The 15,198-nt window shown below is 39.3% G+C and overlaps 1 protein-coding gene across 1 annotated transcript in view; it reads right to left on the bottom strand.

The window, feature by feature from the left end:
• The window catches only part of TLK1 (tousled like kinase 1), a 164,901-nt gene extending 150,092 nt beyond the window's left edge, over positions 1-14,809 (bottom strand). Inside the window, exon 1 of the mRNA XM_061135624.1 lies at positions 14,430-14,809. Within this exon, the coding sequence (XP_060991607.1) occupies positions 14,430-14,568 (139 nt within the window). The 5' untranslated portion in view covers positions 14,569-14,809. The remainder of the gene's footprint in view (positions 1-14,429) is intronic.
• Positions 14,810-15,198: the final 389 nt, after the last annotated feature.

Below are 15,198 nucleotides of genomic sequence, written 5' to 3'. Positions count from 1 at the left end.
TGCTGGGCCTGTGCTCTGGAGCCCAAGAGCCACAATTACTGAGGCTGATAAGCCATGACTGCTGAGGTCCACACATCTGGAGCCTGTGCTCTGCAACAAAGGAGGCCACTGCAGAGGAAGCTCGTGCACTGCAACTAGAGAGTGGGCCCAGCTCTCTGCAGCTGGAGAGCCCATGCACACCAGTGAAGACCCAGTGCAACCAAAAACAAATAAATAGACTTAAAAAATCAAAAAATAAATTAAAAAATGGCTTGTCCACAGACATTTTAAAACAATTATAAACATATATATGTACCTTATAACAGGGCTTCAAAATACATGAAACAAAACTGACAGAAACAGAGGGAGAAAAACACTATTCAACACTAGTTGGAATATTTCAACACTCTTTAGTAACAAACAGAACTAAGCAGAAGAATAACAAAGAAACATAAAACAAACACAATATACCAACTAGACCTAACAAACATCTAGAGAATACTCCATTCAACAACAGAATACATGTTCTTCTAAAGTACACATGAAACACTCTCTAAGACAGATCATATGCTAGGCCATAAAACAAGCATCAACAAATTTAAAACGACTGCAAGCACACAACTTATGTTCTCTGACCAAAATGAAACTAAATTAGTAATCAATTACAGAAGGAAATTTAGGAAATTCACAAATATAGGAAATTAACATACTCCTAAATCAATAATAGAGCAAAAGAACAAATCAAAAGGAAAATTAGAAAACACTTGAGTAAAATAAAAAACACAACATATCAAAACTTACAGGATCAATCAACTGTGTGCTTGCAGGGAAATTTACACTTGTAAATGTCCATATTAAGATAAGAAAGGGAAAATATTTTATATGAATTTGAGATACTTATTAAACACTATAAAGGGGGGCAGGAGGCCACAGAAACCTCTGGGGGAGGTAATAAAAAAAAGAGTACTTATCCAAAATACAAAAAGGATTCCTTCAATTAATTTTAGTTTTTGTGAAGAGAACACAAAGGAAAACTGATCAAAAGATCTGAGTAAGCACTTCACAAGAGATATCCAAAAGTCAATAAACTTATGAAAAAACGGTAAACCTTTTAACTCACCAGGAAAATGAAAATGAAAACCAAAAATACCACCTCACATCAGAACACCAAAAATAAAAAACAATCCAATTTTCAGTGAGGATACAGAGCAATGGGAACTCTCATACACTGTTCATGGGAATGAGAATTGTTACAACCACTTTGGGAAACTGGCAGTATCTATTAATACTATATGAGGCCTACAATCCAGCAAATTTGCTATTAGGTCTAAACTCAATAGAAATTAATAGTATATGAACAGGTACAAATATGTTCACACAGCATTATTAGTAATAATCAAGAAGTAGAAACAATCGACATCTATCAACAGATTGTATAAATAAACTATGGTAAATGAATACAAAGTAATATTATAGAGCAATGAAAGTGAACTACAGTTAAGGAATTAACATGGATGAAACTCAAAAACATGTGAAGCAAAAGCAGCTACAAACAAAATACATACTGTGTGAGTCCATTTACATTAAGTTCAGAAACAAGCATAATTAAGTCAGAATAGTGACTGGCAGGCTACAGTCCATGGGGTCGCAGAGAGTCAGACACGACCAAGTGACTATGCACAGCATAGCACAGTGATAGCTCTGGAGGGAAGGGAGAAGGTAGTAAATGACTGATGAGAGCAGGAAGAGAGCTCTAAAATACTGCCAGTGTTCTTTTTCTTGACTGAGTGGTAGTTACACACATCATGGTTTATAGTAGCTCACTGAGCATCAATTTGTGTGTATTTTCTGTATTAATATTATGCTTCAATAATGAAAACTAAAGCACCACATAACATTAAAAAATAAAATCAATTGAATCATAGTAAAATTAGAGTTTTTGAACCTTAGACGGTAATAATTTTTTAAACACTGAGCTTTTGATATAAATATTAAGTTCAATCTCACAATCAAGACTTATCAACTGAAACAAGATGATACGGTTTGAAAATAGTTAAAGTGGAGGAAACCTAGCTAATTTCCTTCTCTAGGGAATACTCTGTTCACACCTCATGACAGAAATACAATTACCTTCCTTCTCACTTTTCCTTTTTAAGAAATCTTCCTTCACATAGGAAGGGTTGCTCTGTGATCCACAGGAGAACAGTGCGACCATGGTTCCTGAATTTCCAGTTCAGTCCCCTGAAGTCTAACTAGGTTCTAAGAGATATTCAGCCCTATATCCTTCTAATAATAAATTTGTGTTGCTAAAGTTTGTTTCTAGGAGCCAAATGACCAACAGAGATATAACACCGTGATATAGGATATGTTACAACCATGTTATTTTATAATAGTTCTGTTTATATAAGAAGTTGAAAATTGGCAACTCAAAGACTGTTTTATCTGATCCACAAAGTGTTAGGGTTTTTTTAAAGTATAAATTACATGTTATGAATTGTAGTCTTCCTCACTAGACTTTGGCCAAACTCCTAGGAGGCAAGTACTGGGTTGCCATTCCCTTCTCCAGGGGATCTTCCTGATGCAGGGATCGAACCTGGGTCTCCCACATTGCAGGCAGATTCTTAACCATCTGAGCTACCAGGGAAGCCCCATCATACAAGAGTTCTGTTTATATCAGAAGTTGAAAATTGGCAACTCATGAACTGTTTCATCTGACCCACAAAGTGGTTTTTATTTTTTTTAAGTATAAATTACATGTTATAAATTACAGTCTTCCTCACTAGACTTTGGCCACACTCCTAGGAGGCAAGGGCTATTATCTTACACATCTTTGTTTTTCCCAGTGCTAGGCTCTAGGTCCAAAAATACATGCAGAATGATTAAACAAACTATAAAATTTTATAGAATTTTCTATAAAATTCTAGAGCTCTGACAACTGATTAATTTCTGAGAAACTAAATAAAAGACTAAAATCCTAGTTACCCAATAGGGAAATAATCATGACAATACATGTTAAATGATATTTCAAAAAATCATGCGTTTTTGTCCAGTAAAACAAATCTTTAAAATGTAAAATAAAGAAATCAAAGGAAGAAAAATTTTATGTAAAATAAGTGCCACAATATTATATAGTGAAAAGAAATGAGATTAACAATTATAATTATGACTTAAAATCTGCCTCCATCATACACAACCCTGTCAGAATTCTTCAACAAATCATGGAGACAATCGATGTCAAGTGTGCTCTGACCAAAAAATCCTAATGCAGATAGTTCCTGTTCCCTATTCTTGACATTTTAAAAAAGGAGAAAAATTTTTAATTCTAAAGTATCCTTGTGTCTAAATGTAATAGTAATAGTTAACATATACTGACTGCTTAACATGCCACAAATTTCACATTTAATTCTCACAACCTTATGAAACAGTTACTATTTCTTATTCCATCCTACAATCAAGAAAATCTAGGAATTCCCCGGCAGCCAGTGTTTAGGACTCACTTCCACTGCACAGGGCATGGAGTCGATCCTGGCTGGAGGAACCAGGATCCTGAAAGTCTCGGCAACCTCATGGACTGCAGCATGCCAGGCTTTCCTGTCCTTCACTATCTCCTGGACCTTGTTCAAATTCATGTCCATTGAGTCAGTGATGCTATTTTACCATCTCATCCTCTGCCACCTCGTTCTCCTTTTGCCTTCAATCTTTCCAGGCATCAGGGTCTTTGCCAATGAAACAGCTCTTCATATAAGGTGGCCAAAGTAGTGGAGATTCACCATCAGTCCTTCCAATGAATATTCAGGGTTGATTTCCATTAGGATTGACTGGTTTGATCTCCTTGCAGTCCAAGGGACTCTCAAAGAGTTTTCTCCAACACCACAAATCTAAAGCATCAGTTCTTCAGTGCTCAGCCTTCTTTATGGTACAATTCTCACATCTGGACATGATTACTGGAAAAATCATAGCTTTGACTATATGGACCTTTACTGGCAAAGTGATGTCTCTGCTCTTTAATATGCTGTCTAGGTTGGCCATAGCTTTCCTTTCAAGGAGCAACCGTCTTTCAATTTTAAAGATTTTTAAATAGTGAGAATGAAAAAATACAATAAAGCATTTGATAAATTGGATTAGACATATGTTCAGCATGAGGATCTCAATCCTTTTGTTAACTAAAAAGTGTGTGTTAGTCAGTCACTCAGTCGTGTCTGACTCTTGGTGACCCCATGGACTGTGGCTCACCAGGCTCCTCTGTCCATGGGATTCTCCAGGCAAGAATACTGGAGTGGGTTGCCATTTCCTTCTCCAGGGGATCTTCCTGACCCAGTGATCAAATCTGGGTCTCCTGCACTGGAGGCAGACTCTGTACTCTCTGAGCCATCAGGGAAATTTTTGTTAACGGAAAGGCATTGTGTTAACAATATTTAAGCCTAGCAATCCCCAGGATGAGCTGAACCTTCCCTGGTTCAAAAAGACATGCCTAACTCATACATCACTGCTATACAAGCTAAATACAATTCTTTAAATAATAATTTGGTAATAACTACCAAAAGCCCTTAACTGTTTTACAATTTTTGCCCTGATACTCCATGACTGAGAATCATCTTAAGGGTTGGGGGAAACTTACTCAGAGATATTTACTATATTAGTATCTATTATAGCCAAAAAGAAAAGATATAATCTAAATAACTAAATATGGTAGTTAGGATGTTTTCGTTCACCATGATCCACTGCTCAGGAAAACTATCACTCACCTAATCTGTGATCTTCAGGGATCTGTTAATCATGGCTTTCTGTGGATTCCCCAACTCATCCTATCTACAGCCATAGTGGCCACTTTGCTGTATACTTCATCTCCCAGCTACCAATGACTGGTTAAGGAATTGACAATCATAATACATCGGCATCAACCCAGAACTGGCATGTGGACATCAGGAAAAAGTTTGTCTTTCAAATGTAGTTGCTAAGCCAAAAGGTATGTGACTGAGGCTCCAGGAGCAAGAGGCTAGAAAAACTCAGATATGCAGTCAGAGAGGCTCAGTGACATCATTTGAGACTTTGGATCTAAGCTGCTTCCAAAGCTATTCCATCCTTCTCCACATTTACAATTCTCAATTATGTGAACCAGTAAATTCTAACACACTACCAAAAGAAGAATGGTTAAATAAAATACACTGAGTACATCTATTCGGTATCTTTTTGGATAAAATTCAATGGAATAATGCTGACAGAACAGCATAAACTGTTAAGAGATGCACTCAGGAGCCTAGTCTGAATCTTGACTCTACTACATATTCTCATGTGTCCCTGGTTAAGTTAGCTAACCTCTCTGTGCTTCCATTTCCTCATCTGTAAAACAGGGACTCAATAATACTTACTGCATGATAGTTAGAAGTAATGAGTTAAATTTACAAAGTTCCTAAAACAAGTCCTTCCATTAAGTATATATATCTTTTAAATAAATGAGTTTATATACATACATACACATATATGGGCTTCCTTGATGGCTCAGATGGTAAAGAATCTATATGCAATGCAGGAGACCTGGGTTCGGTCCCCGGATTGGGAAGATCCCCTGGAGAAGGGAATGGCTACCCACTCCAGTATTCTTGCCTGGAGAATTCCATGGACAAAGGAGCCTGTACAGTCCATGCGATCACAAAGAGTCAGACACAACTGAGTGACTAGCACTTTCACTTTCATATATATATATAAAAGATATAAAATATAAATCTGTGCACAGAAAAAGGAAAAACTTTTTTTAAAAAAAAAAAAGCAAAAATACCCTATTTGTCAAAAAAGAAGGAAAAAAACAAAAGAAACATGCCTCAGGTCTTATGAAAGACAGGATGACTCTGCTTGGCTTCATACAATTCCCCTGACATTCTCCAGAGGCACCATAGCTGTATTTACCATCAGACAGGAAGCACACACATAGTGTCAAGGGCGGAGTTAACGCAATCACAATGTATGCCATTTAACAATAACACCTGGCTTAGAGGGTAAAGCGTCCACCTGCAATGCGGGAGACCAGGGTTCAATCCCTGAGATGGGAAGATCCCCTGGAGAAGGAAATGGCAACCCACTCCAGTACTCTTGCCTGGAAAATCCCATGGATGGAGGAGCCCATGGGGTCACAAAGAGTCAGACATGACTGAGCGACTTCACTTCACTTCACCAGGTTAAAGTTTAATTTAAACCTAGAAGAATGTCATTTCTCCAACTAAACTAGTTTCCAAGGAAAGATACAAACTTATGAGCACAACCAACTCTTAATGCGTGTGTGCGTGCTCAACTGTGTCCAATTCTTTGGGACCCAATGGACTGTCGCCCACTGGGCTCCTGTCCATGGAATTCTCCAGGCAAGAATACTGAAGTGAGTTGCTGTGCCCTCCTCGAGGGGATCTTCCCAACCCAGGGACCGAACCCAAGTCTCCTGCACTGCAGGCAGATTCTTTACTGACTGAGCCATCTGGGAAGCCCCATGTCATCCCCTAAAACTGCTCATATTTGGCTTTATACTGCATCTTGTAGAATACAAGCATTTTAACTTAAATAGAGGTATATAAACTGTCGTCTTGAAATTCACAAATTTCAAACCTAATAATGAAGCCACATTGAGAAGATTTGTTTCACAACCTACAACCTGTTTCAGCTCTGCCTCTTTCTACATCATGCTTTGAATTCCTATCAAACCATTCAAATTCTGTCACTCGTTAGATATACTAAGTAATACATGTTATCAAGATATCTGTTTTTTATGCAATAAAGTAATTAAAGCTTAAAGTATTTAAAAAAAAATACTTCTTGTAAGATGAAACAGGTTGAGAGTCAAGCCTCCTTTCCCTTGCATAATGAACACTAAATCATCTGCTACTAAAGCGTCTCAATTTTGTTGAGGGCCTCATGCACCAGGTTAAAATCCTTCACAATAAGCGGACTTCGAAAATTCTCCATTCAAATTCTAATGTCTATTTGTTACAACTGTGGTGAGCTTATGAGGACAAAATATTGAGATAAATGGCATTCCAATTTAATTATTAAACATGAAAATAAGATTTTTCATTAGTATACTTCTAACATTTTTCCTAAAATTTAAGATTTGCACAAACTGATTTTGAATTTTTCATTTTTTAATCCTATCTCCATACACATACAAAATTCATGCAAAAAAAAAAACACAAAGTTTATCAGTAAACTGAATGAGCCAAAATGACTGATTAGTAAATTAAAATTTGTTAAGGAAAAACTAAGAAATTACCCAAAATGAAATTTCTTTATCTTGGGCAATATATCCCAGTGGTTAAAATCTCAGCAGATGATTAAAATCTCAGCTCTAACATTTACTACTGTGTGTCATACTGGGCAAATTTCTTTACTTCTCTGGGCTTTGATTCCTCATAGGCAAAATGAGAGTAACTGCAAATACCTCAAAGAGTTTATGAGAATTAAAAGAATTAACATGTACAAACAATAAACTTTAGCTATTACTGTTACCATTATCACTCTCGAAAACATAACTTGCCTATAAATTACTAAAATGAGTGTCCTCCTGGGTCTGAAATATGTATATATTAAGTATAAAATCATTCAGTTTAAAAAAAAAAAAAAAACTTTTAACAGTCCTTCGACAAAACTGTTGGATGCCAACTCTATAGAGGACATCCTACTATGCAGTGAGAACATGGAAATGAACAAAACAGTCTCTGAACTCAAGACCTTTCTGTAGAGTAGGCAAAAAAAAAAGTCTATAATAAAAGGTACAGTGGCAGAGGTGCTATGAAATAGACAGGAATTGTCTGTAGGACACCATAGAACACTGTGGCTTCCCAGGTGGCGCTAGTTGTAAAGAACCCGCATGCCAACACAGGAGACATAAGAGACGCAGGTTTGATCCCTAGGTGGGCAAGATCCCTTGGAGGGAATGGTAACCCACTCCAATATTCCTGCCTGGAGAATCCCATGGACAGAGAAGCCTTGTTGGCTAGGGTCCACAGGCTTGCAAAGAGTCATACAGGACTGAAGCGACTTAGCACACATGCACAAATAGGACACCAAGAAACAGAGACATCTAACTAGGGGAAGCAGGGGAAACACCCTGGAATTTCTGAGCAACAATCACCTAGTTCCTTCACTTCAGGACACCACATTGCTATTTACATAATTTACACAGCTTTTAACATATTCATAATAGTGTTTTAGAATGTAGATCAATAAAAAGACAAGATCACTTAGCACACTACTACTTAACTATGATCATAAATAAACTTAAAAATCTTTTGGTAATAATGAAGATGACTATCTTCTCTTAACAAATTAAAACATAACCTTGAAAAAGTCACACTGCTTCCTCAAAAAAACATTTATATTACCAATAAGTAAAAGCTACAAACTTTCCTCCACGAAATTATAATTAAACTGATGTCAAACAATATTTTTCAGCTGTTAAAGACCTCTGAAGGATTTGAATTCAACCCCCTCATTTTACAGATTTAGAAGAGCCACAAAGTATAATGGGAAAGCAGTAAGCTGAAAATCAGAAAACCGCATCTTGGTCCCAACTCTCCTAGAGTAAAAGTCTAGGCAAAGTCTCCTCATCGGTAAAATGAGAAGCTTGAATTCAATTGCTTTCAGGGTCCTTTTCAGCTCTATAATTCTCATGTTATGAAACTGAAGCAGACAAGCAACTTGCCCAAACATCACCCAGCTAGTTAAGGGCAAAGTAGGGATACGTGTTTTCCAATTATCAATGCACTTTCTCTCTTGCAGCATACTGCTTCTCCTACTTTATAATACCGTTCCTCTAAATTATTCTAAGATATGTGGAAATTATTAAAGAGAATGAAGGAGTTTACAAAACTAAATGACTTATTCCTATAGTTCTTCTATAGAAAATGAGCTTTAAATCTAAATGAAACAAATACATGAAGTCTCAAGCTGTGTGTCACTTACTTCACTGAAGCTGACCTCAGGAAAGTTAAAGGAGTTTATCCTTAAAGTTCCGAGTACCTAAAATCTAACCTTTCAATACATTTCACAGAAAAGACTATGTTCCATTCTAAATTAAAATATGAATTGTTATAGATAATGATAACTATTACATGCATACTTCTCTGAATAAGATGAGAATTTAAATTCTTCTATGTTCTGGTTATGCACTTTTTTATTCAAGACAGATCAATTTAAACACTTTTCCTTTATGTATCCTTTTTTCAGACTCTCTAGCTTTTAAACCATTAGATTAAGCACATTACTTCTGAAATCACATAAACAATTAAAAATAAAAGACTATACAGAATGCTGATAGTTTCTCTTATAAAAGTGAAAATCAGCCCCCAGTAGTACAACTCTACTAAACCAAATCATAAGCAGCATCTGATTCCCTAAAATGTCTTCAAAGCTTATTATATTTTGCAGGGAATTTATCAAGATTTCAGGAAGACTGACAGTGTTGATTCCAGAAAATACAGGAAAATCTGCAGAAGAAAAGCACAATAAAAATGCAAAACAGCAATAAAGTCAACAGTAGTTTCATACTACTGAAATTTGAGGATTTTCAAAAACATTCATGGATATATAAGTAGTTTAACTACATTTACAAATTTTCAAAGAACCACAGAATGTTTGCATTTTTTAATTGGATGGGACCTTAAGTCACTTAATCCAATAGCACACAAAATAAGAATCTATTGGATTTATCTCCACCCCACCCCAAAAGTCCATGTACATGCACGTGCTCAGTCATGCCCAGCTCTTTGTAATCCTATACACTGTAGCCCGCCAGGATCCTCTGTCCCTGGGATTCTCCAGGCAAGAATACTGGAGTAGGTTGCCATTTCCTTCTCCAGGGGATCTTCAGGGATCGAACCCACATCTCTGATGCCTTCCGCACCAGCAGTGTAGTTTGCTTTAAATTCTCATAGTTAAATATTTCAAGAGACAGGTCTTTCCATTGCTAGTCAAATCTAGTTGTTACACAGTTCTTACATTCTTGTCAAAAAAATATACAATTCATTCTATGCCTTCGCAACTTTCACCTGCTAGTTTATCTTCTATAACAGCATAATAAATACATTCTCTTCTATTTGTTTTTTAAATACCTGAAAACAGCTATACTCTTCCCCACCCTTCAACTAGTCTCTTGCTGAGTCTAAATGTATGGTCCACAGATTTCTTGTGTGTCCTGAGGACACTTCTGGGATAAAATGTACTTCCACATTGCAAGTAACCTTTAAAAACAGCCAACTGTTGAATTTTGGTGTAATATCAAAGAATAACTTTCCAAAAGGCTAGTAAACTAGTTCTTATCTAACTACATATCTATGTGAAATTGGGTTCTCAACACATGCCTCAATCAAAATATATCTCAACAGACAGAAAGAAGAAAATCCAGCTACCTTCTAGTATGCCAGAAATTAAAATGGTTTGTAAAAATATAAAACAATTCCACTAGCCTCACTAAAGTTTGTTTTAAAATATTTATTCATCATTTTAAAATTCATTAACATGTAATCAAATTGTTATAGATAAATAAATGTTTCTGAAGTTACTTCATTACAAATATAGTAAATACCAAGACATAACTCACATAAACAAAATCTCTTTAGAGACCTGAATAATTTTTAAGGGAGTAAAGGGGGTCCTGAGACCAAAAAGGCTAAAACATAACCTATTTCTCAGCAGATTCCTAGACTTCTATCTTGAATTTCCCTTTCTCCTCTAATATATAAAAATGCCTCTGTAAGAGAGGTGCCTACCACATATCTATGCATTCATGAGCTACAATCCTTAAACATACAACTCAGTCTTGCTGCAGCAGGTGACTTCAAAAAATTAAAGCATCATCTGATAAATAACTTTTAACATCTTCCTACAGGTATTACGCAATCATCTGCAATCAAACACTTTTAACTCTTCTGTCTAAAGATGCAGTCTGTAAATACAGAAACAGACAGCAAGTTTATGACTATGATATAATCTTTCCGACCAAACTACTTTTGCTATTTATATAGAAGTAAAAAGCAAATTATTTATATCTGGAAAAATGGAATAAAAAAGACAAGTCTTTTGTATAACCATTTATTTGACTCACAGCAGTAACCCATTCAAAAGTACTTATGTACTTATATGAAAAAAAAAAAATCTATTCATCTAGCCAACACATACCTAGGCCTCAGCAAACAAAACTGACCTTATTTGAAAATTTCTTAACTTCTCACATCCTTATTCACAGAATTATTAAAAGATAAAGTGGGATAGAGAATTTAGCCACAGGTTTAAAAGATCCACTGTGAAACCTAGAGCTACACTGCTGAGCACCTCTCAGAGAATTTTAAGACTGATAAAGGAAAAGCTTTGGAACTCCAAGGAAAGAAATTACTAATAGTCTGTGTGTGTTAGTCACTCAGTCGTGTCTGACTCTTCGTGACCCCATGGACTGTAGCCCACCAGGTCTTTGGTCCATAGAATTCTCTAGGCAAGAATACTGGAGTGGGTTGCCATTTACTTCTCCAATTAATACTCTACACTCTACCATACAAATTCCTGAATTCCAATAAATTCCTAAATCTTATGATTTAGGCTTTTGGATAAGATACTTGTGGTGTATCTTTAAAAATAGCCCATTTTCAAAATTAAGTATGCTTAAAAGGAGTTCATCACATATATAACTTTATATATATGTACATATACATGTGTATCTCTTTTAAGTTTAAAATTTTCTATTCTATATTACATTAAATTGGCTCAATTTTTCAAGAAACAAAGTTTGTTCTCTCCTTGATACATACAGTCAAGTTCCATTAATAGTAATGCTTTTTACTAACTATCAGTCACCAGCAATCAAAGCTATCAAATTTGGATTTCCCTGGTGGCTCAGTGGTAAGGAATCCTCCTGCCAATGCAGGGGACATGGGTTCAATCCCTGGTCCAGGAAGATCCCACATCCTGCGGAGCAGCTAAACCCAAGCACCAGGACTACTGACCCCATGCTCTGTAACAAGAGAAGCCACATTAATGAGAAGCCTGTGGACCCCAACCAAGAGTAGCACCAGCTCACTGAAACCAGAAAAAAGCCCGCACAGCAACAAAGACCCCGCATAGCCAAAAATAATTTTTTTTTAAAAAAAAAAAGCTCTCAATTTACATCAATTTATACAACATACTAATATGCTACCTGGAAAAGATGCCAAGTACTTGTTAAACTAAAAACTGGGATCCCACTCAATAGACAATAGTAACACCTTGATTCCTAGGGCTTCTTGTATGCAATTACTGTTCGCATTAGTGAAATCTGAAACAATAGCTTCAATGTGAATACATAACCCTACAGAACATTAAAAGTTTTAACTTATTTCTTGGTTGGTCAAAAAAAAGCAATATACCACTGTCACCATACAGGTACTTGGGTGTGAAGTATAACTTACACAACAGCAAGTCTTGTTATTTCATAAATTGAGACTCACTATTTAGGTTACATAAAAATCCAAACTGCTGGGAAAAATTCGCCTTATTTGGAAGTTCAAGCTAAATTATTCCAATCTTTCAAAATTTTAAAACATCAGGAAAAGTGCAGAATAGCATAAAGGTTTCTTAATGAGTTGAAGTAACCTCTGAAGTTCGCAATCTAGATTCTACAGATCCAAAATTACTAACACTGATTACAGATGTTAACAGATGAACAATTCAACACTACTTCCTCAGTAACAAATACAGTGCTTGGTTCACAAAAAATGTCTCAATAAATATTTAAGAAATACATAATAAAAAAAAAAAAAAAGGTATAGCCTTAAAAAAGTCTTTCCCAAGACATCATTTACTATCACTCATTATACTATCATTCCTAACACTACCATTTAGCATCTTAATGAAAGTACAGACAAAAGTAAAAGCATGCTAAAAGCACCAACTGCTGTTCACAAAATAGATTTTAAGACATTCATTTACAAATTTTCAAGTGCAGAAAGAAAAACCACCAGGTGTACTAAATTTGAGTTACTCAATAAATAAACTTTTATCCTCTAATAATCAGAACTCAGGGTTGGGGGTGAGATGGAAAGAGGAAATGTCTGTCAATGTATTCACAACGCTTAATGGATGCCATAAATCAAATCTTCCCATGAATTTTCCAGAGCAAATTCATGCCAATCTTTGAGCCTATTGTCACTTTCACACATGCTCACAGGAACAAAATGACAAAGAACGCTATGCCTGAACCACTGGATTCAGGGCACAAACCACTTGACTAACAAATGTCAAGGCTCTGAGTCGTAAATACTGATAGATATTTTCAAAATAAATTAATCCCACCGACTCCTACATAAATCAAAGCTCTTGGTATCTTTAAAGGATTCACTAGACTACTGGACTTCCCGACGTTTTTTCGAAAATGTGGCTACAGTCTTCCCGTGTGACACAACTGGCCATGAACAACCCATTTACCAATTGCTCGTGAATACCGCTAAACGTTTTCCAGACAAAAGAACGTTAAACGCGATTCTACACACATTTATTCTTCCCCCATAAATATGTGTTCTCCTAAATTTAATTTTACGTCGTATACTTAAAGTTAAATACACCAAGTTAAAATGTTAGTCAAAAGCACTCCGGTGTCTTACTAGCTGTGTAACTGCTACATCTGGCGGCAGCACACTTGCATGCAGGAAGCCAGAAAACTTAGAAAACAATTGTAACCGATCTGGTGAGTGTGTGCAGTAACCTTTACACAGCGATTTCCCACAAAACCCACGACCCTGTCGGAGAATAGTAGCCTACTTGCAACAGAGAGGTAACACACAAATATGCAGGAGGTGATGGCGAAGGAAAGTTGCAACCATCTGGGTGGTTTTAAAAGCCTGCCCACGAATCGGTCCCTCGTTTAAACTGCTTGGGGTGGGGGGGTGGGGGGGCAGGCCCGGGATCAAAGTCGGCTTTGATAATTTCAGCGGCCCTCCCCAAAAGGTAGAGAGATCTTGCCAGTGAGGGGCATCCTCCAGGTCCCGGGCAGCAAAGCTCGCAGAGCGGGGACCGCCTCTAGGGGAGGAGTGCGCGAGGGAAGGGGAGGGGGCTCGAGGATGAATGCTTCACGGAGAGGGAAAGCCCACCAGAGACCGGAGGCCGGGAGGTTAAGAGTACTGAGTGTACTAGCAAATGGAGCAGAAAGGGGCTCGCGTCCGGGGTCAGGCTTCCCACCCTAGCAGGACTGGCTCTTAGGAACCCCAAGCGAGTCTGTGCGCCGCGCCGCGCCCCGTCCTCTCAGCGCGCACCCCTTCGTCCGTCTTCTCCGCCACCCGCGAACCACCACCCACAGCTGGAGCACTACCTCCCCGGGGCCGGGCGGCCTCGCGTCCACCTCATCCCCCTCCCCCACCCCGGGGTCGGGGGAAGGAGACCCGGGGACGCGCGGGCCGCGGCGCAGGGAAAGGAGGCCCGCGAGCGGGCGCGGGCGCGACGGCACTTACCTTCCCTGGGCCTCCCGGATGGCGGCGTGTGATTCAGCAGGGACCTGGCCGCCGCCGCCGAGCCCGGGGTTGGAGACGTGGAGAGCTGGGACCAAGATGGCGGCCCCTCCAAACTTCCACTGCTACTTTGGACACTCATCAAGCTACTTTCTGGGAACCCGACTCCCCCCCTGCGACGGCAGCGGCGGCAACGGCACCGGCACCCGCCTCCGTCATGGCGGGGGCCGCGCTGAGGGCGAGCAGGAGAGCGAGGGCAGGGAGGGGAGAGTCAAGGGGATGGGGGAGGAAACCAAGGAGGGGGGAGGTGGGGAGGGTAGAGGTGAGGGGAGGAGAAGGGACGGGGAGGAGGAAAAGCGGGAGAAGTGAGGGAGCCGGCGGGCGCGCCGGGGAAGAGGCGGAGGGAAGGAGCGCCGCGGCGGAGGCGTCGAGGGGGCGCCCGCTGGGGCCGGGGTCGGAGCGCGGGCGGAGCGCGGGCTGCGCCAGCCGAGAAGACTTCCGCGGGCGGAACCTGCCGGCACCTCTGCAGTGCGTCGGCCCCCGGCGTCGCCCGGGTGGCGGCGGCGGCGGCGGCGGCGGCGGCGGGCGGTGGGTGGCGGCTGAGGCGGCGGGGTAACCTCTGCATCAGTTACGGGCGGCGGCGGCGTCACGCGCCGCCTGTGCAAACACTATCGCGAGGCTCCTGCGCCTCCGGTAGCGGCGGCGGCGGCGGCGGCCGCGGGACCAGGCTTGGGGGAGGGACCTGCCAGGGGTTGGGGGCGGGGGGGACTGG

Source organism: Dama dama, chromosome 33, assembly GCF_033118175.1.
Source record: "Dama dama isolate Ldn47 chromosome 33, ASM3311817v1, whole genome shotgun sequence".
In the NCBI taxonomy this organism is placed as follows: Eukaryota; Metazoa; Chordata; class Mammalia; order Artiodactyla; family Cervidae; genus Dama; species Dama dama.
Note: the sequence above shows the minus strand (reverse complement) of the source record. Positions and strands in the feature narration are given on the sequence as shown.